At 39.7% G+C, this 25,099-nt stretch overlaps 3 protein-coding genes and 1 long non-coding RNA gene across 5 annotated transcripts; 2 read left to right on the top strand and 2 right to left on the bottom strand.

Annotated features, from left to right (window-relative positions):
* Window positions 1-300: 300 nt before the first annotated feature.
* On the bottom strand, window positions 301-4,645 carry LOC114140268 (uncharacterized). Its single transcript, XR_003594532.1, has 3 exons — window positions 2,963-4,645; window positions 1,012-1,272; window positions 301-691 (listed from the first exon to the last, which is right to left on the bottom strand). It is a non-coding gene; the product is annotated as an uncharacterized LOC114140268 (long non-coding RNA).
* A 427-nt stretch (window positions 4,646-5,072) lies between these two features.
* On the top strand, window positions 5,073-12,799 carry arpc2 (actin related protein 2/3 complex, subunit 2). The gene is made up of 10 exons (XM_028011045.1): window positions 5,073-5,288; window positions 6,983-7,017; window positions 7,209-7,321; window positions 9,037-9,082; window positions 9,238-9,424; window positions 9,613-9,706; window positions 10,190-10,316; window positions 10,789-10,889; window positions 11,453-11,553; window positions 12,299-12,799. The coding sequence occupies exons 1-10, from the start codon at window positions 5,215-5,217 to the stop codon at window positions 12,318-12,320; spliced, it is 900 nt and encodes a 299-aa protein (XP_027866846.1). The 5' UTR covers window positions 5,073-5,214; the 3' UTR covers window positions 12,321-12,799.
* Window positions 12,800-15,997: 3,198 nt separating this feature from the next.
* On the bottom strand, window positions 15,998-19,766 carry LOC114140811 (keratin, type I cytoskeletal 18-like). 2 transcript variants are annotated; one of them, XM_028011042.1, is made up of 8 exons: window positions 19,233-19,766; window positions 19,084-19,166; window positions 18,597-18,753; window positions 18,361-18,522; window positions 18,155-18,280; window positions 17,487-17,713; window positions 17,288-17,322; window positions 15,998-16,462 (listed from the first exon to the last, which is right to left on the bottom strand). In XM_028011042.1, exons 1-8 carry the CDS (start codon window positions 19,614-19,616, stop codon window positions 16,383-16,385), a joined length of 1,254 nt encoding a protein of 417 aa, XP_027866843.1. In that variant the 5' UTR covers window positions 19,617-19,766; the 3' UTR covers window positions 15,998-16,382. The 2 variants fall into 2 exon arrangements, with proteins under 2 accessions (XP_027866843.1, XP_027866844.1); XM_028011043.1 differs by lacking the exon at window positions 17,288-17,322.
* A 58-nt stretch (window positions 19,767-19,824) lies between these two features.
* Window positions 19,825-24,318, top strand: LOC114140812 (keratin, type II cytoskeletal 8-like). The gene is made up of 9 exons (XM_028011044.1): window positions 19,825-20,118; window positions 21,323-21,531; window positions 21,634-21,694; window positions 21,819-21,914; window positions 22,031-22,195; window positions 22,271-22,396; window positions 22,478-22,698; window positions 22,799-22,821; window positions 23,324-24,318. The coding sequence occupies exons 1-9, from the start codon at window positions 19,960-19,962 to the stop codon at window positions 23,329-23,331; spliced, it is 1,068 nt and encodes a 355-aa protein (XP_027866845.1). The 5' UTR covers window positions 19,825-19,959; the 3' UTR covers window positions 23,332-24,318.
* The last annotated feature ends 781 nt before the right edge of the window (window positions 24,319-25,099 follow it).

Raw genomic sequence — 25,099 nt, 5'->3', positions numbered from 1 at the left:
AGGTGTCTGTTATTGCTCTCACCAGCTGAGCAGGTGTTGGTAACAAAGAAATAACAACAACATAATAAATCTCAACAACAAACCAATTCGGCGCTCTTGGCGCGGTGCTCAGGGGGAGAGCAGGGAAGCTGGAGGATGTCCAGTCAGACCGTCAGTTCCCGAAACCGCACAACAAAAATGACTTTGTAGAAGCGCACACAGGGTCACCGTGACACCATCAGACAAAGCACAGAGTAAAATACTCGTGGGTTTTTTAAGACCTTGGGAGAGTTTGAAAGAATCTGACATGTATTCCAGATATTTCTTCTAAAAAAACACATTTTATTCATTTTCCTTAATCATCATCATCATCATACATATACGGAAGCATTTAATGAGAATATATTTAAAACACACTGAATTCCAGATCTGTTTAGGATCCCATTCATCAGGAAAAACCTGAGATATTTGTTGTACTGACAGGCTGGAAGCTGTCACACACGTTCGGATTAATTCTCGCTTGAAAGTCCGCAAAACTGGACGTTCGCCTTCCTGGGGGAACTAGAGCAACCTCTCTGGAAAAACTTGATTGGTGCCTGGATTTTTGTTTGATGTGCTTCAGAGGAACACTCAGCAGATACTCATCTTGGCAGCTTGAAGACGGCATTGCAGGCTCAGATGTCATCCTTGTGCTCTTCTGGTAAACATACGACTGAAAGTAGAAGACATTCCAGTCAAGTTAAGGGTTTCATTCGCGTGAAAAACATTCTCTTTGTTCATGCCTGAAATGTGCAGTTTCATTTTGCACTTTTAATTAAGTGCTTTTATTTTTAGCTTTCCCTCCTTTCTGTTTTGTTGTTCTTTGTAATACAAAGAAGGCAAAAAAGAAAAAAGCTTAACAGAAACTGTTTAGGTCTTTAAATAAATACTTTTATTTAGTCATTTTTAAAGATAAGTTCTTTAAATTCACGTTACACAAATTGTAGATGGCTAACTACATTCTATAGGTTTTGGTTTTCCAGGATGTCTCACTGTTCCAAGCAGATGCTGAGTAAGTCCTCCAAGTATCGTAAGATTTTCTTGGATCAGTCCAGTTACTCTGAGAGCTCTCAGTACTCCTCTGCGTTAGGTTTTCTCTCATTATCATCTGGAGGTTTCGGGCTCTCCTTGTGTACACAACAGTCAGTCCCGTTGCTGCCAGAACCCAGAGGACTCCGTGTAACTGGACGGCTCATGTCTGCACAGGGTTTTCTCCCTGGTTGCTATGAGAACTGCAGATGCTCCAGTTTTCTTCTGCAGGCCGAAAACATGTTGGACTAAGAAAGAAGATCAACAATTAGCAGCATTCATTTTGGTTTTACCAACTGATGCAAATATAATCGCTTCAACAGCTGACTCATTATTGATACCTTAGAAATTCACACATAGATTTCTTTCCTCTTAACAAAAGGAGAAGGGTTCTGTTGAGTGAGTTGGGTTTTTTTTGCTGTTGTTTTCCTCATTCGTTCAAATGTTCTGTTGGCACACCTGCACATACGGTTTCGGTTCTAAATCAGGAAGCTTTAATATCTGGTGTTTTGTTTGTACTGCTGAAAGGTTTCTTTTTACAAGCCGAAACAGACACTGAACAGGTTGTTATCTAATCTAAAACAGTCGCTGAAGGAAAAAAGTTGAAAGAAGCAGCTGAACTCCTCATGAGACACGAGTAAACAGACTTTTTGTGTGTGTGGGGGTGTGTGTGCGTGTGTTAAGACAGATGTCCGACAGTTCACCTTTACTGGAATCAACTAAATAAACATCGTACGATTAAACATATATAAATTTTTAATAAATGCCCTCTTTAAGCTCTGAGAAAAGCCAGATTTTAGTACATATTTCTCTTAAAGTGAAACTAGAAGCGCTCTGATGAATAGAAAGACAGAGGATGAAAACAACAGCAGGTACGATTACACAGGTATGCGCTTAGTGCACATCTGTCACCAAGCCAGCTCTTCTGCCAAAACACTGCATTAGTATATTGTTACATCCAAATGAATAATAAACTCACATGGTGCCTATCTAATCTTTTAATTATTTTGTACACAAGAAGAACCGGATCAATTCTTCTGTGAGGACTAGGAGTTTTGTTTTGGTTTTTTTCCCAGAGAAACAAGCTACTACTATGACAAATAAAGTTCAAGCACTTGCAGAATTCTTATAGTAGGATAAACATCATTCTTATGGTTAGAAAATACATCTTGTCAGTAGATGAAAACATTTTTAAATGGTAGAAATCTGTATTTTGAAAAAAAAAATACTGCAACAAATACAGTTTTGAATGAAGTATGAGACATAAAATATAAAGTTTTTCCTCCAGGACTTTGTTTGATCTTTAATTTCCCATTAAACATGGCAAAGAAAAAACCCATTTTAAACTGTACTTTAATTTATTCTTATCCCTGTATGACCTGCAGTGACTCAAAGAGAAAATAAATCAAATTCAAATGATTTTAAATTATATTGGTGTTTCATAGTTTCAAACAAACTTAATACTCTTCTACATATAATTATATATCTAATACATTCATTTGGTAGTTAATAAACTGTATTTATTTAAAATTACCTATATTTTAGACATTTAGAAAAAAAATCTTGAATTTTCATGTATATTTAAATCTCTAAAGCTTGAATTTCAGGCTGGACTTCATGAATTGTCACTGTTTAAGTTTTTTAATTATTTTATTGTCACAACTAATAGCTACTAATATTGTCTCCGATGATCCATTAAAAGCAATCATTTACTATCTTTATTTTCCTACCTGGAAGAATCAAACATGTTAGAGAGGTTGAATGTCAAAAAAGTAAAACTTTATTACCTAAAAAAAAAAAACAATTCAGCCACCTGAAGACCAAGTATCTATAAATAAATTAAATTCCCAACCTACTCTGGGTTAATTTTGTGAAAAAAAAAAAAAAGAATAAAATACACATATCTTTTGCTTACCTGTACTGAAATCTCAAAACAAAGCAACCCTGATACGTCTTGTTTTCGTTTGACCAGCTTCCCTGGAAATGAAATGAAAACACCTGAGATGAGCCTTTAAAAAGGAAAATGCTTCGACTTGGCAAAACAAAAGCGGAAGGACGAAGAACGTGAATCATTGGACAAGACCCCAAAGCAGATAAGACAAGAAAAAAAAACAAAAACAAAACAGTGACTGATACCAGGGAATGTTTGATAAAACTGATCTCACTGATGGAAAACAAAAGGCAATATTCAGGTTTGTGTGTGCTTTGGCTTTCTGACTTGATATTTTATAAAGTCCATATAGAGGTTAAGATATTTTCAATTGGTGTTTGATCTTTTTTCACACATATTTTTCCATCAGCAAGTGTAATAACAGAGGCCTTTTTGGCAGCACATTCTAATACAAATAGGACTGCGAGTGGCAGCAGAGAGCAGATAACCACTAAGTTTGATCAAACTGCAAGACAAAATGTAGAAAATCTTAAATAGTTGTATTTTTCTAAATAAAGGCGGTGGTTTGGTCGAGCTTTGCATTTACAAATCCTATAATTTCTCAGAATTTAGCAAATCCAGTCCAGGTTGGACGATAACTGAGGTTTTAATGACTGCAAACAAATGCCTGGTAACCAAGAAAGGCATCGCAAATTTAAGCCCCACACAAGTTAGGGTGATTAAATAAATGTAAGAGTAAAAATAAAAAGTAGAAAAGTAATATTATATCATGCAAGACAATAGGAAGAAGGTTAACAACATAAAATAAATAAATATTAATACAGAAAAACAGAAAGATACTTCCTTTATATTGTGTTTAATCTTCTTCTTTCGCTCCGTTTCAGTGGTAATATTAATCCGTCTGACTGACTAATGGCACCAAAACATCTCTTTTGTATCTCCAGCTTGACTATTATTATCTCATCATCAACTTTTCAAAAAAAAAAAAAAAAAGAAAAAAAATCATATAGCTGCTTTTTTCAGCATTTGCACCTCCTTTGTTTGGCTGCTAATGGGCGGTCTTCAGATTTGACTTTTTGTTGACGGGGAATAACAGAGTCTAGTTCAGAATAACAACAATTGAATCTGTGCCAGGGGTTAATTTGGTCTTCATCCCATATTTGGCATTTGGCACAATCAAGACAGTGTGCTTTATTTCATCACAAGCTGACACATAATTAGTTGCCAAAGATAAACACTAAACATACAGTAACTATTCTAAAATTGAGCCCAACATTGTTATTGTTTATTAAATCTGATTGAATAAGTATTTAGCTCTTTTATTATTTATTTCTCCTTCACAAAGGGCCCTTTAAATCAAGGGCCCCATGGCACATGTCCAAGTCGCCTTCATGGAGGATCAAAGGTCGACTATTTGCTTCACTGACAGAAGCTTTCATTTTCTCTCTCCGTGCCTGAAAGAAGAAGTCCCTGTAATAATTCATTTCACATATGTCACAGTTACAACTTTAACGTTGAGTTTTGAGGGATTTTACTAATCCTGGGTAGCAAAAACGAGGATGAACAATCTCTAAAATGAATATTTTATTGTTTTCTGGAGCTTATCCTGACTGCTGCAATCAGCCTGACAAATAAATGCTTGAAAAATAAAAATATATCTGTTTAATGACTCTGGGTAGTACATAAGACATATTTTCTAGCTCAATTAAACACAGGGTTTTTTTTAATTACATTAGCTTTTTGATGACATTGTAATTGTGTTATTAACATGTGCCTTTATTTAATGCCACATATACAGGCACAGTGTAAGCTACAGTGTAAGAAATAGCCACAGCATTTCAAAAATAGAAAATCACACAAATCTATAGAAAAAAAATTATTTTGTGAGTTTAGGAATTACAGCAGTATTTTTATGTCGTAAGCATGTTGGAGCAGGGGATTTTCCTCCCCTCTGTCGCTACATACATGTTCAGTATGAAGGCCTGCTGTAAAAGTGAATGCTATGAATTATATAAATATTATATAAATAAACTGAATTGAAATTTTCTTCAGGATAAATAAAATATTTTTGGACTGAATTGAATTGGCGAATTAAAGACAGGCAGCATTTGAAGCCACCCAAATCAGCCGGGGTCCTGCGTGTGAAGTACGCGGAAGCTACAGGCGGAGGGAGCTTCGACGGAAGCGGTCTGGTCTGTCAAGGGAGGAAAACATTTTCACCTAATATTTGACACAAAGCGGTTTAATCCTACCAAATAGCACCGGCATCCGCTGCGATGATCCTCTTAGAAATTAATAACCGCATCATAGAAGAGACGCTGACGTTGAAGTTCGACGGCGCATCCAACGGGTGAGAAAAACTGCTAATGGGAGCTAGCTTCCCCCTTCAGCGTTTCCCTGAAGAGGACCGCAGCTTAAAAAAACCAAGCAAACAAATAAAAACAAGAAACTACCGCCGATAAAAGCTCACAAAATTGCATGTTTCAGCACTAATTGTCTATAAATGTGCTGAAGGAGCTTAAACTGTCTAGCTGGCTGCTGTGCCCGAAGCTGGGGTGTGTCTGCACTGGCCGTGTTATGTCAAAAATGGCAATCCTGATCAGATTAACCCACCGACCAGACATTACAATACGGAAGAAAACACACAACAAATGAACAAATAAAAGTTTGGGGGTAATTTTACGAATATGTAATAAATACAGAAACCAAAGCAGAAAATTTCGGTTTATGTTTGGCTTTTTGAAGCAACTCAAAAGAGGGGTTACATGTACCCCCACAACCGTGTTTGGCTAAACTCTGTCAACCTAACACTCTTAAGTCGTCCCAGTGTTATTCGTTAGCAGCGTGTTGAGCACAAAACTGTGGTTTACGCAACATAAACGGCCTTATTAAGAGCTTTTACAGGGCTCTGCGCATCCATTATGTGGCTACATGTCAGTGAACCATCGCTCCTCTTCCCAGCTTCCGCATTCCTGTAGTCAAGCCGAGTCAAGTCACTCCGCAGCAGCTAAACTACATCAGCAGGTCCCTGCAGCTTCCACCTTCATGGAGCTAGCTCAACTATAACTAACTGGATTGAATAATAAAATTAATTACATATTTAATTGCGTTCTTTTGATTCCAACATAGAATAAAGGAACAATAAACTCTATAACAAAAAAACGAGATAAATTTACATGCTTGGATCAATACTGGTGGAAGTGGTTCTCTAGTTTTTGAATCATTTAATGAATAAGTGAAGAAAGAAAATCTGAATTTTCAGTCTTTGACTTGCCAGTTAAGGGGAAATGTCCCTTTTTTATCTTATTGTAATCATTTACTTCTAACCCAGTTTGGTAATTATAGATTCAAAGGAAGGAAAGAGAGGTTGCACCAGTAAGATGACTAATAGTAAATAACATGGTGGGGTTTCTGCAGGATCTTAAAAGGTTTTACACTGTCTCATGTGGATATGTCCAAATTCCCCATACTTGAGCTTAAATTGTAAATTATTCAATATTTTGTCATAGGAAGGTGCATATTTCACAATTGTTCGCTTTTCAGTCAAATTACATCATCGGTAGCTGTTATTTAGTGCTTTATTTTTTCCTTTACAAAGCTGTTGAAGTCAGATAGCCTCTGTGTAAAATCACTTTTAGGAACTGAATGTAACGTACTGAAACTCACAGTAGCCCAGTGTTTCTCAATTCCAGTCCTAACGCCCCCCCTGCCTGCATGTTTTAGGTGTTTCCCTTGTGCCACACGCCTGGATTGAATCTATGGGTGATCAACAGGTTTCTGCAGCACTTGATGGTCACGCAATCATTTGAATCAGCTGTTCTGGTATAGAGGCACATCTAAAACATGCAGAGCAGGGGGGCCTGAGGACTGGAATTGAGAAGCACTGCAGTAGCCCAAGTCTGTATTCTCAGAGATGAGACGGCAATTCTTCAGCTGCTCCTCTTCTAGATTTTTTTTGTTTATTTCTCATTTAATACACCATACGTCTCCGTAATATCACGTTTTATGCCTTATATGCTAACAGTCAGCGTTTTGTCCCGACAGAACCAAACCCGAGGCCGTCGATGTGACATTCGCTGGTGAGAAACCTCCGACCTTATTCAAGTTTTAAAGCCTTTTAGCGCCCTGAACGCTTTCATTTTGGAGAGGAAGAAAAATCTTACTGATCAATATTTGTGCAACTCTGCCAGTAACTGTCAAACATTAAATACATTAAATAGCTAATTTCTCATCTTTAGACATGAATGTTTTCTCCCTCCCGCTGCTTCAGATTTCGATGGCGTCTTGTACCACATCTCCAACCCCAACGGGGACAAGACCAAAGTGATGGTCAGCATCTCCCTGAAGTTCTACAAGGAACTGCAGGAGCATGGCGCTGACGAGGTAAACCCCAATAATCAGCCATCAAAAATCAGTCTGGAGGAATAGCTTTGCGTAGCTTCTCTTTCACAAGTGTCTGACAGTCGGCTTTAAGGTGCCAAAAGCGGATCGGTCTTGTTTTCAGCTTGCGCTTAAAAGACTCAAAAGTGCAACTCATTGTTCCTCTGGTCTGAAAATCGACCACCAAACTGCAACAAGTGTTGACATTGTGTTCTGCTGTTTGCACTGATAGCATATCAGCAGGCACATAAATCTAGTTCAGCACAGGTGTGTCAGCAGCGGGAAGTCCAGACCCAAAGTGTCCGGGGTCGGAGCGGCGGCCGCAGACCGGGAAGAATTAAGAACCTGATCCGTCATCTGCCGCTCTGATCGCACCTTCAGTTACAAACACTCTGTTGCCATGTAAGGAAGAAAGCAGCTGCTGTGGTTCCAGGCAGAAACAGGAAGTGAGCTCTAGTGACTCACCCCCGGGCGAGGAAGTACTGACTGAGCTGCAGACAGCGTGCGCTGACAGCTAGGCTGCTTTTTGGAGCCCCTCTTTTTCGCCCCCTCTTAGTGGGACGTTTAAAGGAGGCCACATTCAAGATGCTTTCATACTGAGAATTTTCTTGGAAACGATTGAGGAAGAAGCCTTTTGGTTTTCTCACATTCTTTCCTGCTTTTGATGTGAAAGATTCCTCTTCCTTGAATTGGCGGCGAGTTGAAAAGAGGAACGTGCAAACGTAGTTTTTAAAGCTGCATTGCTGCCATACCTCACTCTAATGTGTGTACTTATTCTGTTCACATCAGCTCATACCAAACAGACAGGCTCTCATTAGAGAGGACTTCCCCCGCTTCCTTTACCTTTAGATGTTCATTCCTCTCCAGCCCCAGTCCAGTTTGACTCCTTTATAGTACAGACGGTGCGTTCAGGCGCTCATTCTCTGCTGTTGCTATTCAAGTCAGCTTCTTCCTCCGACAAGCCGCTGAAAATCAGAGAAGTGTGGGGCGTTGTGAAAATCACAGCGTGGCTGTTGTTCGGCTCCAACCTTAATAACAACGTTCAAATAATGAAGCTACTTTTAAGCAGAAGTGTTATCGTTTATCATTTATCGCTATACATTTCTTCTGATGACAATTTTGATTTATTGTCGTCATAAATTCCAGTTAATGTAAAAACCGCTGAAGTAGTCGGGATTTTTTCAAAGAAGGCGCCAATAAATATCAATAAACTTGAAAATATGATTAAATGCAGTTCCGATGTAAAGTTTAATGGTTTAGATCAGAAGAGTGTTACGGATGGGAATGTTTTTTCACAGGGCTGTAATTGCTGTGACACACAGTCGCAGCCACACAGTTACCAAAAAAGAAGTAATAAATAGTTTTTAATCATCACTTTTATCGTTTTCACAATAGTATCATAAAATATTGTGATAAAACTTAAGTCTGTATTGCGTAAGTTTCACCCTCACCCATTGCAGTTATTGATACAGATGCATCCTCAAGGCGACTCTTATTATTTTTTTCCTTCCACTAAATTTTTCACTAACATGCATACATACAGCACTCCTAAGGAAGTTTTATTCCCCGTGAGCTGTAATCATCCCAATGAACAAACACTTGAATTAAGTCACTTTTTGTATTGGCTCCAGGCTGTTTGTTGTTTTGCTCCTTCTGTGTCTTTTTGTTTTTGAGATACTTAAAAAAAAAAAAAACATCATTCTTTTATTTATTTACAGTTACTCAAGAGGGTGTATGAGAATTTCCTGGTTTCACCAGAGGCTGGTAAGTTCTCAAAGTTGCTTAAATCCCTTTTTTTTTTTTTTTATCTGCAGTGTCGAATGTTTTTCATGTTTCGTTCACACGCTTTCGTTCCAAATCTGTGAAATGAGAAGTTTTGAGATCCCGTTATTTGTTCGTTTTGTGTGCCTTCCTTCAAGGCTACAACGTGTCCCTGCTCTACGACCTTGAGGCTCTGCCGGCCAATAAAGACGAGGTTGTTCACCAGGCGGGGATGCTGAAGAGGAACTGCTTCGCTTCGGTGTTCGAGAAGTACTTCAAGTTCCAGGAAGAAGGCAAAGAGGGCGAGAAGAGGGCTGTGGTCCACTACAGAGACGACGAGTCCATGTAAGAGCATCAAGTATTTTGTTTAATTTGTCTGATGAGGTCAGACAGAAAGAGCTTTGCTCCAAATAGATAGGTTCCTTTTTATTCAGCTGATGTGTCTCTCTGCAAGCTGATTCAGAGCTGCAGTTCTCTGCTGAAATAGACACGTTTTGACCTTTAGATCAAACTAAATGTGTTTGGACCTTCAGGTACCTGGAGGCCAAGAAAGACAGAGTGACTGTCGTGTTCAGCACCGTGTTCAAAGACGACGACGACGTCATCATCGGGAAAGTCTTCATGCAGGTGAGCGAGGCGGCAGGTCGCAAACGTGCCCTTTTTATAAAATTATTAAAAACCAGGCCCTATATGCAAAAACAGTTTGCCACAAACCCTAACCTTTAAGTAGGCCACTTCAGTTTCAGACATAACCAAAGAATAGAAAACGAAGCGGATTAGCAGTTCTGGCTAGCAACTAATGTTGTCATCCAGGACATGTTGCTGTTAAATACTGCCTCTACTGGCTGGATATTGAGCTGTTTGCGTGTCATGACACACTGCCACAGTCTTCACTCAGAGGCCTCTGCCGTTTTGTTGCAAGACTGACTGCTACTGGAGATCATTCCTGCCCACAGCATCAACATTCACAACTAATCTTTGAAAGATACTTGGATGATATCTCTCAACCAATGCTGTTAGTTTAATTGAACCGGTTTTTGAGCCTTTCAAAGTTGCAACGTGACATAAAATATCCTCGGTATCCATAGCAACATGTGTTTCTGCGTGCAGGAGTTTAAAGAGGGTCGGAGAGCCAGCCACACGGCCCCCCAGGTGCTCTTCAGCCACAGGGAGCCGCCTCTGGAGCTCAAGGACACAGACGCTGCCGTCGGGGACAACATCGGATACATCACCTTCGGTCCGTACTAGGGCTCCAACTTGTCATAATCAATTATTCTGACGATTAATCTATTAATCGGATAAAAAAAATTGGCATGTTCCATAATTTTCTTCCTTTAACTACTTAATCCTTTCTTTTTTTTCTTTTTACAATATTAGAAATGCATTAAAAGATGCAAATAAACAAATCAACTTACTTTTTAAATGAGAAAACAAACATTTTATTGGCTAAAACGCAACAACATGACCAATCTGAACCAGGTGAAGCAAAAACTGCCAGTTGAGTTTTAGGTGAAACAAATGGAACATGTATATGCATTTTATAAAGTTTCAGCTTAAATACTGCTATGAATATGTTGTCTTTTCAGCAAATGGCCTTTTTTTAAGTCTGTATAGTCTGTACTTGTCGATTATCGATTTATCGTAATTAATCGTTTCAGCCCTTATCGATATTTGTTTTCTGAGTGTGTTTTGTGCTTGCGTCCCTGCAGTCCTGTTTCCTCGTCACACCAATGCCAATGCCAGAGACAACACCATCAACCTCATCCACACCTTCAGGGACTACCTGCACTACCACATAAAGTGCTCCAAGGTGACTCCGCTCATAAATCTCACAAACCTGCACTATTTTTATCTAAATAAATAAATACCGGAGTCCTAACTGGAATCAGGGTTTGCAGTAGATGACAAACTGCTCACAAAGCCTTTCCGTTAAATAAAAAGCTTAGCTGGAAGTGTAGATTAGGGTCCTGTCAGAACAGGTTTATGTTTTGGGTTTGATTTATGCTTAAACGTTGTAATTCCAGCTTGTTTTTTTAAGAGAATGTCATTCAAAGCTTCTATGGAAACATCCTGATCACAGACAGACAACGGAAGTGGTTGTTAAGTGCCCTTACCTCAAGCAGTGAGTCAACAAAGGTAGACTTATTGGCCGCCGTGGGTTGGTACGCTCTTAAAACGTCCAATCTCTCGTTCCATCTTCACGGTATGCGTCGCTCAAGGAGCATTAATACAGCATTTGTTGCATGACAATAAGGCATTCTGCTGAAATTCATCACCGTCGATAGAAACGAGCTAAAAGCATCCTGTTATCTTAGAATCCCACGACAGCTAATCTAGATCTTCATACTTTTTGCTTTTTTATTCTTCTCCTAGGCCTACATTCACACACGGATGAGAGCCAAGACGTCGGACTTTCTCAAGGTGCTGAACCGCGCTCGACCCGACGCTGAGAAGAAGGAGATGAAGACCATTTCGTGAGTAGCTTTCATTCACGTTCACCGGCGCGCAGAGAAGAATGAGATAAGGGAAAGAAAACGTGAATCTGTGATTTGAAATATGTTGTTTTTGGCGTTACGACTCAAGCTTTGGGAATCCTTTTCAACTGTTTTTTTATTTTTATTTTCTTTCGGGTGAGATCTACAGGGAGGTTTTGAGATTTATTCTCAATACACGATCGCCGTGTTTTCTTTCATCTTTGTTGCCACGTTTTGGTTCAGAGTCTGCTGGGATTACAGCAACAATAAACTCCTTTGAAGGAGGACAAGGAAGCACTCAACATGAATTCCGTGCGGCAATTTTCAGATGCAATTAATGAAAATGAAACCGTCAGTCACTGATTTAATTGGAAGCTCGCAGGGAATTAAAGCATACCGAGAAATTCCTATCACTATCAGTTTTAATTGTTTTCTTTGATGAGAGTTTTTGGGGCGCGAGGGGGAAAGTGTTTCCGCAACTTTCAGTGACAAACTACTGAACAACAAACTGGTTTCACTGTAGCTTCTGTAGAGAATAGTTTCATTTTTAGGGACAGTTTTCAAGTTTGTCTGCATCAGAAGTTAAGACTCGACTTCTTGGTATGTCCTGACTCAATGTAAGCTTAATAAAATCCTTCCGCCCGATCGAGAAAATGTCAGAGGAAAAGTACTAAAAAAAATTGTAGCTGCCTTTTGGCTCACCTGATGTTATTATTATGATTTATTTTATTTATTTTTTTTCTAGTGGGAAGACTTTCTCCCGCTGAGGCCAGACATCGCTGGAGAGAGCTGAACCCCGGTGGACACGCTCAGCCGCGCCACAAATCTGACTTCAACGCCACATTGGACAGGATTTCAGGACGTCCCCCCACCCTTCGCCTCACCTCCCACCCAAAACAAAAAAACATCCAGCTTTTCTTTAAGTTTTTTTTTCTTCTTGTTTTCGGATGAGTAATAAAGTCGGCTCTACACAAGGAAAGCTAAAGATAAATGGAAAAAAAAAAAAACGGGCATTCCTTGCTTTTCATTGTTAAAGAGAATTATTAGTCCTATATAAATATATATATATGAACAAAATGAATGAAACTTTTGATACGATATTTTACTCCATTTGGTACTCTTGCTTGCCCCCCCTCCTCTCTTCACCATGCATTATCCACATGTTGGATGATTGAAACTTCCTCTCTGTTCTTTCGTGTCATCTGTACCATCATCATTTGAAAAATAAAACACTTTAAAAAAAGAATGATCTTTTTTTACTTTGTCCTGTGAGAATATCTTCTAACTTGTTTTTTTCCTGCAGTATCAGGTCTGAATCTAAATTTTTCATAAAACGTTTTCCAATCTTGAACTGCACCATCTTTGCATTTTTGTTCGCATTTCTCCTCTTTCTCTACCCTGACCTTTTCCTCATATATTTCAATGAGGAAATATGAGTCTTTAATCATCTGTACTCATATATTTCAATGAGGAAATATGAGTCTTTAATCATCTGTACTCATATATTTCAATGAGGAAATATGAGTCTTTAATCATCTGTATTTTTTATTTTATTGTTTTGCAGATTTCAGCTTTCTTTTGTGTTGTACCGTCTGTCGTGTTTTTGTGGTCAATGAAACTCCAAAGACCAGCGCTCCGGGCGCAGGCACGAGGAGGAAGGTAATCACAATTAAAACTGTCAATCACAAAAACGAGCAGATTAATTGAAGTGAGCCGCAAATATTTTATCACTATCGTTTTGTGTTCGTTAGTAGAGGAATTTTCCTTGATCTGCGTGGCAGAAAAGGCAAACAAACAGGAGCGGTAAGATACTGACCGGAGTCCACGCACTTAAAGTGACAGAACCTGATGTTATTAGTCATAAGGCCTTTTAAACTAAAATTTTCTGTTTTCTTTCATCACACACACCCATGTTTTTTGTTTTTTTACTTGGGATTTTATGTGATTAAATCGACGACAAAGTTGAGAATAATTATTGAAAAACAAAATGGTGGCTAACCACCACATACTGTTTGCTTCTCTTGTCCACTAATCCGCAAATGACAATCACGCAAGTTCTGCGCACAATCTAATCACATTGATAAAAAATAGCTACAGTGGATTTCTGACAATAAAATTCTCCATAACTGTCAACACAATGTTACACTAGAACTTGCACTCCAGTGCCAATCATTGAACTAAGCAGAGGAGCGCCTCAGGGATGTGTTCTCGCTCCTTTGCTATTTCAATTCAGTTTAAAGGTATTTCATTTACCCCTCTGGGACTTGGCGTCGTAGTTCATGTATTATTTTAGCTTACCGAGATGCTAATAATACCTTCATATGGTTACCAAACCATAATAACTGCCCAAAAATAAAAAACATTTAAGGGTTAAAAATCTTTCCAGTTGCACAATATCCCAAACCAGAAGGAACAGTCATCCAAATATGTCATGCCTCAACCAAAAGACATCTAACTTAGCTCCTCAGAGTGTTATGATAAATACATTTATGATGAGAGCTGTTAATAGTAATTCATGACAGATGTTGAGCTCTTGGCCAGGGTTTTGCCACTAATCGACATAAAAGCCACAAAATGTCACCTCTTACTAATCACAATCTTGTATTGTGGAGCTTCAAACCATACAATTGAAGATGGTCTGTAACCTTATCTCTGAAAATGTTTTTTTTAAATGTTTTTGGCTATGAAAGTCTATAAGATAAGATCTCTTTTCGTTCTTTGGAAGCCATTTGAGGACAGATGCTTGAGGAAAGTCCTCTGCGTTGTGAAAGACCTCCAACGATCTGGTAGACGTTATCAGACCGTCGAATCTCGGACACCCAGAATGTGAAAAAACTTCATTCCAAGTGCGTGTAAACACGGGAAACACAAACAATCAAGAATGTCGCATTTTCACGTGGTTTTTGTTCAGACATGTTATTTTTAAGTCAAGCTTCAGTTGTAGGTCCTTTGTATGCGTTTTCGTTTTTAAATCCAATGCGAGAATGAAAGTAAAGGAGGCTAGCGTCACCCAATGGCCAGCGTATTTGGCTACCAACGAGACCGGTTGTGGGCTAATGGAGAAATCGCAAGTGCTGCTTCATGTCCAACATCTGAACGAAAACTTTACTTTTTTTGATATTCTCCTGATAAGAGAAATACTTTCTTTACATTGCAGATTTTTTTGATAAACAGCTTTGTGTAAAATTTCTTCTTTGGCAGATTTCACACTAAGATTTGTCAAAGGAATTTTAACAGCAGAACAAAAGTTTTCTGAGTAAATACAACAAGCAATCTTCATTTACTAAGAATAAAGAGCCAGGAATGAGTCACACGTGGCAACAACAGCTGCTGTCAAGCATTTGCTTTAACTGGAAATGTTTCTTACATAACCGCAGAGCAATTTCAGTCTGCTGTTATTAACTCCAGAATTTGACTTGCTGATGGTTGCTGTGGATCAGAGTTCTGCTGTATAACTCAAGCTTGCCAATGCTCAGACGTTCTCCTTCAGGATTTTGACGCACTCTTACAAGTGTGTCTTGTTAAAAACACGTTTCCACCACTTCTCACTACTGTTGACGTGAAGATCGGCCATATTGACATACGAATTCTGCCTTGTAAGTCGTAAAATTCTGCCTTGTAAGTCGTAACTGGGTGTAGTCAGCGTTTCTCCCACGCTGGTGCCCCTTGAAAAGTCTGACAGTTGATTTTTCCGACTTTCCAGTCACAATCTCCCATTCCCGACTTCAAATGGGACGCACCAACTCAAGACAAATGATTCCTTGTGCGACCTCCTGGATGAGTTATCGATACTTTCTTGGAGTGATTTTGGTTCACCTCTGTTCTATGTTTTCTTCCATTTCTCACGGAGATTCACTGACATACCAAAGCCTTAGAAATGACTTTTCAGACTGATAACGTTGATTTTTTTTTTTTTATTATTATTTGTTGTCAGATTTTCAGATTGGGGATGATGTGTTGCTTTTTGAGATCTTTACCCGTCTTCATGTTATCAATCCGTTGGTCTGGAAATATTCAGGACCATGAATTCAGCTGTCTGAAAGTTGAAATTAATCCCAATTGTTTGGAGATTTAAGAGGTGAAGGGTTATATTTGGAAAGCTTAATTATCAAAACTATTTAAAAACTACTTTTTGTATTTACTCAGGTTGTCTTCTCCTAGTACTGAGATTTGCTTTGATCATTTTAAACAGGAGTGACAAATTAAAATCTTAAAAGGTGAATACTTTTTATTGCTCACAAATTAACAATATGTAACTTTGCTTATGTCTCATATTTATTTGGATAACTCTTTGCTTCCTTGGCATATGAAGGCCTTTTTAAGGAGTTGGATAGTCATAAAGGGTACATTATTTGGATAATATAAGGAAAATGTCAACTGCTTTTCCTCTTTCTCATTATAAGGTCACTTGTAAGAATTGTTGACATCACAAATCAAGAGTCTGTTTCTGCATTGAAAACATCTTTATTTTTGCTCACACCACACAAGACACGTTTGAAGAACCCCCACACGTATTATGCAACTTTGACAGCACCAATAATTTTTCTTTTACTGAGTGACAGAAACAAAACAGATCAGAGCACCGTTTTTAAAACATCAATCTTCCACAAGAACTTCAGGTATGTCATTTTTTTCTTCGTTGTCAGACTCAGAGGAGGGAGATGAGGAGGAGGAAGAGGAGGAAGAGGACGATGAAGAAGAGGAGGTTGAATTTATCTTGGGCTTTTTTTTGCTTCTTTTTGGATATTTTTCTGGCTGCTGGGTTCCTTAGGTTCCTTGTTGAGGTTACCGGAATCCACAGGCGCCAATTGAGTGTTGGATGCTTGGGATTAGATATTGGGGATGCGGCCGTCATCCACTAGGACCTCATCCACCCCTTCGTCATCCTGATTGTTAGGAGTTGGGGGTTCTGTGAACAGAAACAGGACATATTTTACACCGTGTGCAGGTCTTCCTTTTGCCCTTCATCCAAATTCTGCAAAAACTAAAAAGCTGAATCAGAAGCTAGTTTGTCGTGAGCTTGATTTGGGTTTTAATGCAGTGACACTTTTTCATTTTTCTAGTGTTTTTGTTGTTTTGTTTTTTTTAGTAGAATCAGGTTGTGGTTACGCATTTAGAAGATGATGACAATCTGCTGCAGTTAGTAGTATTAACAGTTAAAAACAGTGGAAGTGCCCTTAATGGCATCGAAGACGCCGTTCTCTTCTGAAAGCCTTTAAGTGCACTTCTTAAACTTTTTGTTAAACAAAACATGGTGTGAGGCATTCATGTTTAACTGAGCACTTCCTTCCTAACCGGTGTAAACTGTGGCGTCAAACAGTGGAGAGACTCAGGCAACTTGCCCCAAGACACAACGGACGTGAAAAGTGTGAATATTTTTCTTTTATAGCCATAAATATAGCATTTGTTTTTTAATTGCTTTGCTGCCATTTAGAGTTACGCCTGTCGTCTTACATTTGAACATAAGAGCATGTCTGCTGTTCATCAATCTCTCCACGGCATCAACCAAACTGCTTACACTTGTCGTGTGGAAGAACAAGGGTCACATTTTTGCGTTTGTTTGATTCTTCCTGTTGGAAGACAGCCAATCAGATTGTAAGAGTGAACCGAAAGCATCCGCCTGGTGAGTTGTTGACTCATGTCTGCTTTGGTGAGAGGGTTAATGGTTGATTAGGAGATCTGCCTTCTTGTTTGGGTTTTTAGCACTTTCTTAGGAGGCGAATCCAGAACTTACCTTGTTGTAATGCCTCCTTTAAACTTAACTCCATGCTGTCGGGGAAGAAGAGGATAAATAATGCACCAAGTATTATATTTAACTGGCTTACCCTTTCTTCTGGTTGCATAGGAGTTTTTATCCATTAAAACCAACTAAAAGCGACAAGAAGAAGGAAACGCTAAAGGTAAGCAGAAAAGGTGCACATGAGCATCCTCACCTCTCCTTATCAGCTATTACGCAAATCAGCTTGTCGTAGTCTTGGATTTCTTTCTCCAGCTTCATTTTGAGGCACAGCAGCTTTTTGTAGCTCTCCACCTTCTGCTCCACCTGAACCCTCACATCCTTCAGCTCAGCCTGCAGGCTGACTATGACGTTGTTGAAGGGGACCAGTCGGTTGTTGTTCTCTGCCATGACTTTGTTCAGATTGTCCTTCAAAGCCTGGATCTGTAAGCAGAAAGGTAGGATTTGTTAGAGCTACTGTACAGGATTTAGATCCTTCAGAAGGAATTACTTTTGCAGAGAGTGCATAAAAACGACTAAAACTAGCATTTTTGCAAAACCATGCTGCTCATATCTTCTTATTTTTGGCCAAATTTATTAGGAACCATTGTGAAAGGCCTGAAGAACCAGACAGCCTGTGTGTGTTGGTTTGCAGGAACACATGCAGTTGTTTTTTCTGACGATAACCAGCAACTTTAGCTTAATGGCAGGCTTGTCAGGAATGCCTGTGAAGGCCAACCTTGCTGGCAGCGACATGATAAAAGACCAACTCAGAGCAACTGTTTTTGGGATGTACAATAAAGATAAAGATCAGATTCACTGCATATCTGATGAAGGTTTTTTTTTTTTTTTTAAATATGGCCATGTGTGAGAGTTTTTACAAACCGTGGTGTGGCTAGCCTGAATCTGCATTTCCAGGCTTTTCTTCTCCTTCAGAAGAAGGTTGTACTTTGTCTTTTCGGTCTCCAAATCCTTGTTGTTCTGGGCCTCCTTCACCTGGATGTTATCAAACTAGAATGGGAGGAACAAACATGGTGAGACAATCAGACGAGTGAGGGAGGAAATCAGCAGTCCAGTTTCCAGTTTCTGACCTTGTCCTTGTACCAATCCTCTGTCTCCTTCATGTTTCTGTCAGCCAGCTTTTGGTAATGTTCCCGTATGTTTTTGATCATGTCAGCCAGGTTGGAGTTCTGGGAGTCGATCTCCACCTTCACCTCTGAGGTCTTGATCTTCTCACAAAGCTCAGCAACCTCCTACAACAACCGTGTGCTAAGAGTTAAACAAGTATCAAAAATAACACTGCAGATCCGAGCAAACTGAGCCTTACCTTCTTGTGGTCAGCCTCAAGGCGTTCCACCTCATCCTTGACCAATTCCAGCTCATTCTGCAGCTGATCTCGGGTCTGCTTGGTATCCTCAATGTCCTTTTTCAGGGTGTCTATGTCTTTTTCTAACTCCTTCTTCATCTTGGACTCATGGTTCAACCTGTTAGTGAAGATCACCACAAGTGCAACACGTCAAACGAGCCACTAGAAACTTTTCACCCTTTGCCCCTGGCCAAGAAGTCATAAGGCTTAGAGGACTTTCAAGGTCTTACTTGGAAACAAAATGAGCTTCCCTCAAAAATATTTCATGATCATTTTTAATTTTTTTCCCATGGTGCTGGAGGACTTGTGGGACTTATGGGACTCATAAGTCCCCATGTGATGCTGCAAAGATGAGTTGAAATAAATGCACAAATCTATTTTCCTTCCAATATGGGTGGGATGTAAATTCTGACTGGGCAACAATCATAAGACAAGAGTTTCAGCTCACTTGTTGTTGAAGTCCTCCAGGGCCAGCTTGTAGTTGTCAATCTGGAGCAACAGCTTGGCGTTGTCCATGGTGAGCTCCTTGATCTAAACATATAATAAGAATGAGAAGAAGAAGACGGAGAAGAATATTTAATGTATGCCTTAACCCACCTTCTTGTCGAGAGCATCTTGTGGTTTCTGGATTTCATCCCAGTCTCTGCTCTCAGGAGCCTTCCTCTTGGCCAGAATGTCATCGATCTCCTCCTTCAGCTTGCCGTTGTCCTCCTTCAGCTGCTGCACCCTGTCCAGGTAGTTCTTCAGGCGGCTGTTCAGGGTCTGCAGCTCCTGCTTGTTGTCCTCTGGGAGCGAGGTGGAGACGGGACTGCCATTGGGCTGGGAAGCGGTGACCGGAGCGGCGGTGGGAGTGACCGGAGCGGAGTCTGTCTGGGCCTCGTTGCGCAGGACTTTGCGGAGTCCCTCAAGGTTGGACACTGACGCCTTGACGCCCCTCCCCCCGGCTCCTCCGAACACGCTGGCGCTGCTGTTGCGAGGCATGTTTGCTGATGATGGATGACAGAGACGTGACTGAACGCTGATGGGTAAGACTACACCTGGATAGAAAGGATGGGGGGTGAGTTTTATAGCTCCTCTCTGCCTTCTTATCCGCCCACTTTAAGGACTCTGCCTCATGGATCCAATCCTCACTCTTGGACAAACAGGTTCAGGGCTGAAATTCAAGTATTTCATGTTGACTTCTCTGGTAATTCGGCACCTGTTCTGTTTTGATTGGACACTAGCAAAGATTTTGGGGAGGTACGGAGGTCCATGCGCCTTTATAAAGGTGACGTGAGGTGGGATCTCAGTTCATCTGCTCAGTCAGTCTCCAAGCTTCAGCACCATGTCAAAAACAAAAGCTGACAGCAGCAGGAGCGTAGACCTCAGCGGGAAGGGGCCCAAAAAGAGCGAGGCCACCGGAAAGCTCGACTCTACGCTGAAAACCGGGGAGAAGAAAAACTTGGTCGACCTCAACGACAAGTTCGTCCAGTTGATCAACAAGGTCTGTACGATTTTTAAAAAAAAAAATTATTTTTTTTTAATTTATAGGCTGAGATATTTACTAAATACAGCGCTGGGGGGGAAAAAATTAAGAGACCACTTAAAATGATCAGTTTCTTTGATCTTACTTTTTTAGGTATACAAGTAAAATGAACATTACTATTTTATTCTATGAACTACTGACATGTCTCCGAAATTCCAAGCAAAAATGTAGTAACCTATTTATGTGCAGAAAACAAGAAATGGTCAAAATAACGAAAAAGATGCAGTGCTTTCAGACTTAAACTAATGCAAAGAAAACAAGTTAATTTTCATTTACAAACAATACTAATGTTTAAACTCAAAGAGTTCAGAAATCAATATTTGGTGGGATAATCATGAGGTTTTAATGGGTTCAGCGCAGGGGCCTCTTAATTTTTCACAGCTTGTATTATTCGTTCATTTAAATAGAATAATTACACTCAGACTGACGTTTTTAAACATTCGTGTTTGTTAATTTTGACGGTTCTCCAAGATTAGAGTGTGGGGGAAAAACAGAAAACGAAAACATTACAGTAATGTGGGCCGAATGAAAATCATGTTTAATAGTTTAAAGGTCATTTTGAAAAAGTACTTCTAATCTATGAAACGAGTCTCAACGGAATGTGATATATATATATATATATATATATATATATATATATATATATAGTGCTTTAAAAAGATTTGCCTAATTATTATTTTAATTAAGCTTCCTTTAAAATTTTAAGCGTTCATGTAAAAAAAAACAAACACAAAAAAAACATAATGAGACCTAATAATAACATAATAACATCAACATTTAACAGTTCAAACATAATAACAGAGTGAAACTAGTACCTGAGGCCATGAAAAGTGACTCACTCTGCCAGGTTTCCTATTGTGTATGGCTAACAAGATCGCCATCTAGTGGTTAATTGGTGGAATGGGCCCAATTTAATGTAAAATTGAAAAAATGAGGGGAACATTGAAAGAAACCAGACAGACGAACCTTAAAATTAGCAATAGTGTGCTATGACATTCCTCACAAATCTTTAAGGCTCTGTTTCCCCCCCAAAAATGAGATATCGGACACTTCGCAGACACTGAAAGTGCAACAAATGTAAAGTTACTATTTGCCTTAAGCACTACCAGTGACTTTTCCTTATTTATATCCAGTGAACATCCCTTGTTCTGCCTTTTTTTAGGTGAAGGAACTGGAGGATGAGAAAATGAAACTGCAGAAGAAGCTGGATATCCTGAAGGGACAGGAGGACTACAGCGGGAACGTGGATGCCATCGTGAGGCAGGCAGAGAACAATCTGCTGGAGAAGATCGACAACTTGAAGCACGACCAGGAAAATCTGAAGGTTGAGCTTAAAGACATCGTGAAGGATGTGGAAGATGCCAAGAAGATGTAAGCAGCTCACAGATGGCATCCAGGAAGTTATGGATGACTCCAACGTACCTGTGTTCCTGCAATGTTATTTCTTTACCTTTTATCCTCTCTTGCTTGCAGCTATGAGGATGCAATGAACAAGAGAACTGATCTGGAGAATGAATTTGTTGTTGCCAAAAAGGTAATACCACAATTTTCTGCTTTTGGGGGAATGAAAACCACTAAACAAGTTTCATTGTTATGAAATGTTCCATCTTTACATGAATTCTTTCCCTCTTACAATTTAAATTATATGTGTGCAACAGGAAGTAGATGAAGGACATATGGATTTGGTAAACAAGGTTCTGGATCTGGATGACCTGACCAGAAAACTGGAGTTCCTCAGGGATGGCTTTGATGAGGTAACGGAAAACTATTTACTTACTTACTCACTGAACATTAGATACATTAGATACATTTAAAAAGGTTGAAAACTTGTCATCAAACCAAATGTTTTTACCTTCTCAACGCCTTGCAGGAGATCAAGGAGCTGCAGTCGATGATTCAGAATGAAACGGTCACCCTTCCCAAGTCCGCCAAACGGTCTCTGGACATGGAGGACTACGTCAAGAACGCAGAGGCGCAGTATGCCGCATATGCCGCTCGTGCCAGGGATGAGGCGGAGCAATGGAACCAGAGAAAGGTGAGGATAAAATAAAGCAGATCCAGTCCTGGTTTACAGTGCAAGTAAATGTTACAATCCTTTCCCAACTTTCAGATTGAGTCCTTGGTCCAAAGTGCAGAGCAGAAGGAGCAGGAAGTCCGTGACCAAAAGAGGGATATCTCTGACCTCTTGCGCCGAATCCAGAGGCTGAAAGCTGAATTAGACGGTCAGAAAAGAAAGGTAGGAATCTGACAGACAGTAACCCCTTTACACACACTCCGACCGTCCTGCTGATATCCTTTGTTGTGTTGCCCCATTAAGGAAGAGTCCTTGAGTAAAGAAATTGACGCAGCACGAACAGATGGCGACGAGAACATGGCGAAGGCCAGAGATACCATTAAGAAGCTAGAGGAGGCCTTGAAGGCAAACAAGCAGGAGTTGGCCAATCAGATCCGCGAATACCAGAACCTCCTGAACCTCAAACTGGCCCTTGACATCGAGATCGCCACCTACCGCAGGCTGCTGGAGGGCGAGGAGCAGAGGTAAGGGTCGGCGGACGCCACAAAGTGAGGTTGTGTGAATAAGATAAACGTGTGCGAAGACTTTGACTAACGTCTTCTTCTCTCCTTTATCTCCATGAAGAATGGACAACTTTCAACGTGCAGGTGAGAGCCATTTTATTACCATTCTGACACAAAAAATTATCTTTAGAGAAAAATCTAAATCGTGGCATTTCAGAGTTGTCTTGCTGCATGTTGTGATCACAAACTAATCAATGAAAAATATGCAGAATTGGAATGTTTTAGTGACCAATAAAATAATTGTTAGAAATTTCTCTGATTTTTAGATGCTATACTTCCTTCTAACACAGTCTTAACATCCTAATGCACCTTTTCTTGAAAATGCACCAGTTGTATAAGAAACATATAAATAGTAAGCACATAAATTGAAATTATTTTATAATTAAAACTTTTAAGTCAATTTGTCCTTTGTGAAGAGACAACCCTTCCTTCTCCTAAGGGAAAACCTTTAAATTTAGATCAAATCTTAATGACTGATGCTACAATTTTCAAATATGACAACAGCATGCATGTAACTAATTTCTGCAGATCTCAAACTTCACTGTTGTTTTGTGCTTCACTAAACTCAAACCTCTCTTCCGCTCAGATTACTAAATGCAAACAACCAATCCAAGTCCTTACTTGCACGCAGACGTTCACCCGCCAGAGAGGAAACACCCGCAAGAGAAAAAACACCTGCCCGAGAGAAGTCACCTGCGAGACCAACGACACCGGCGAGGGAAACCTGCAACAGCCGAGTCCAGCATCGTCCCAAAACCGGATGAGACCCCAGACCCCGCGAGTACACAGAACCCCCCCACATCCGCCCCATCTGCCAAGCGCGTACTGATCCGGGTGGAGGTGGAATGTGGAAAGCTTATCTCCATAAGCACCCAGTACACTGACTGATTTTTCTGGGACTTCTTGCAGCCATATCCGCAAAATGTGAACGAATTATTTAAACAATGAAGCTATAATCAACCATTGAAACCTCCTGATGAAATTAAAAGTAGTAATCTCTCTTGCACGTTTTCTGGCAGTGAACGTCTGACTGCAGCTCTGTGGCAGGTTGAATCTGTGCTTGAACTGGTTTACGTCAAGCTGTGTGTTTTGGAAAGGTTTTTTTTTTCTTATCTTTTGTTGGGATGTGCAATGCCTTTGGGGCTTCAGTGTTTCCTTTCATCTTCTCCTGTGTTATTTCCTTCAGACAGTGATGACCCAAGCGCTGAGGTTTTGTTTTTGTGACGCAAAAAAAAAAAAAAACTTCTAGCGTGAAGGTTTGTTTTTATTTCAGGATAAATAGATTTATGGGTCCGAGCATGTGGGAGTGTTTCCGTTTGCTTGATTCCCATCTTGCCAGTATGAGTCAGGAAATGCAGATAAAAACAATAAGGAAAGGTTCTCAGACTGGTACTTAAAAGTTCAACAATGTATATATACATAGATATATTGCTGTGTTTTGGGTACATTGTCCTGCAGCATTGCAATGGTGCAAGTTTGAACTCCTCTGTTGGCTCTTGTGCTCATGAGTCTCAAATCTTTCAAATGAATCTAAAGTAATCGGATTTCAGGGTTTTGTGCTAATAAATTAACCTCTACAAATGCTGACTGTTTTCTTTCTTTCCCTCATGCACACACATATAGAACACACTCATCACTTAAAGAGACACTGCAGGAATCTCATCCGATTGCCCCCTCCTCGTCTCCCGGTTCTCCTCTGTCTTCCTGAAACATACAAGATAATCCAAAGGAATAACCTGAACATATGATGTAGCTGAGTAATAAAAGCATCCCTGGACTGCTGGGCTTCTTATTTCTCCAATAGTTGACGTCTTAGTTGCTTTTTATGTGATTAAGGACTTGTTTTCCTCTTAGTCTGCTTCCAACTGTATGTTTTCCTCCAATCATATGCAGAAAATACAAATTCTGGATTATTAAAAAAGGATTATGCTACCATTATTGCTACCCCGATTTCGTTTTAGTACTTTCAACAATCAAGTGACTAAAGGACATGGTTAAAGTTATCAAAAATGGAGGCACAGCATATTGTTTAGAATTTTAGATTAAAAAAGAGAGAGAGAGAACACGCATGATAAATTAATATAAAAAGTCCATGGGCACATTCTGTCCTTAAACGCACCTCTTCGTCTCATTAGCCAATCAAAATTAAGAAAACAAATCATTTAAGAAACGATGAAGGCGCGCGCCGACTAAATTAAACGAAGAAAAAAAAGCAATTATTTTGAGTGAAATTGGAAAAATTGACTTCCGACGTCGGCTGCTCTAACTGTTTTGTTGTTTTTCCACACTTCTGTGGAAAGTTTTTTCGCTTAACTCTCTCAGTAAGGGCCGCGGCTGGTAACCACACAGTAGCTAGCTAAGT

Source organism: Xiphophorus couchianus, chromosome 24, assembly GCF_001444195.1.
Source record: "Xiphophorus couchianus chromosome 24, X_couchianus-1.0, whole genome shotgun sequence".
NCBI lineage: Eukaryota > Metazoa > Chordata > Actinopteri > Cyprinodontiformes > Poeciliidae > Xiphophorus > Xiphophorus couchianus.
This window is presented reverse-complemented; position numbering and strand designations above follow the sequence as displayed.

Bases quoted from the DNA above. Each gene is read 5' to 3' on its own strand.
- LOC114140811 (XM_028011042.1), bottom strand. From the start codon at position 19,616: ATGCCTCGCAACAGCAGCGCCAGCGTGTTCGGAGGAGCCGGGGGGAGG. The intron at 19,167-19,232 runs GTGGGTTAAGGC...TTATATGTTTAG, and splicing joins AAGATGCTCTCGACAAGAAG to ATCAAGGAGCTCACCATGGA. The intron at 18,754-19,083 runs GTGAGCTGAAAC...CTTCACTAACAG, and splicing joins CTGGAGGACTTCAACAACAA to GTTGAACCATGAGTCCAAGA.
- arpc2 (XM_028011045.1), top strand. From the start codon at position 5,215: ATGATCCTCTTAGAAATTAATAACCGCATCATAGAAGAGACGCTGACG. The intron at 5,289-6,982 runs GTGAGAAAAACT...TTGTCCCGACAG, and splicing joins TTCGACGGCGCATCCAACGG to AACCAAACCCGAGGCCGTCG. The intron at 11,554-12,298 runs GTGAGTAGCTTT...TTTTTTTTCTAG, and splicing joins AAGGAGATGAAGACCATTTC to TGGGAAGACTTTCTCCCGCT.
- LOC114140812 (XM_028011044.1), top strand. From the start codon at position 19,960: ATGTCAAAAACAAAAGCTGACAGCAGCAGGAGCGTAGACCTCAGCGGG. The intron at 21,532-21,633 runs GTAAGCAGCTCA...TCTTGCTTGCAG, and splicing joins GTGGAAGATGCCAAGAAGAT to CTATGAGGATGCAATGAACA. The intron at 21,915-22,030 runs GTAACGGAAAAC...AACGCCTTGCAG, and splicing joins TCAGGGATGGCTTTGATGAG to GAGATCAAGGAGCTGCAGTC.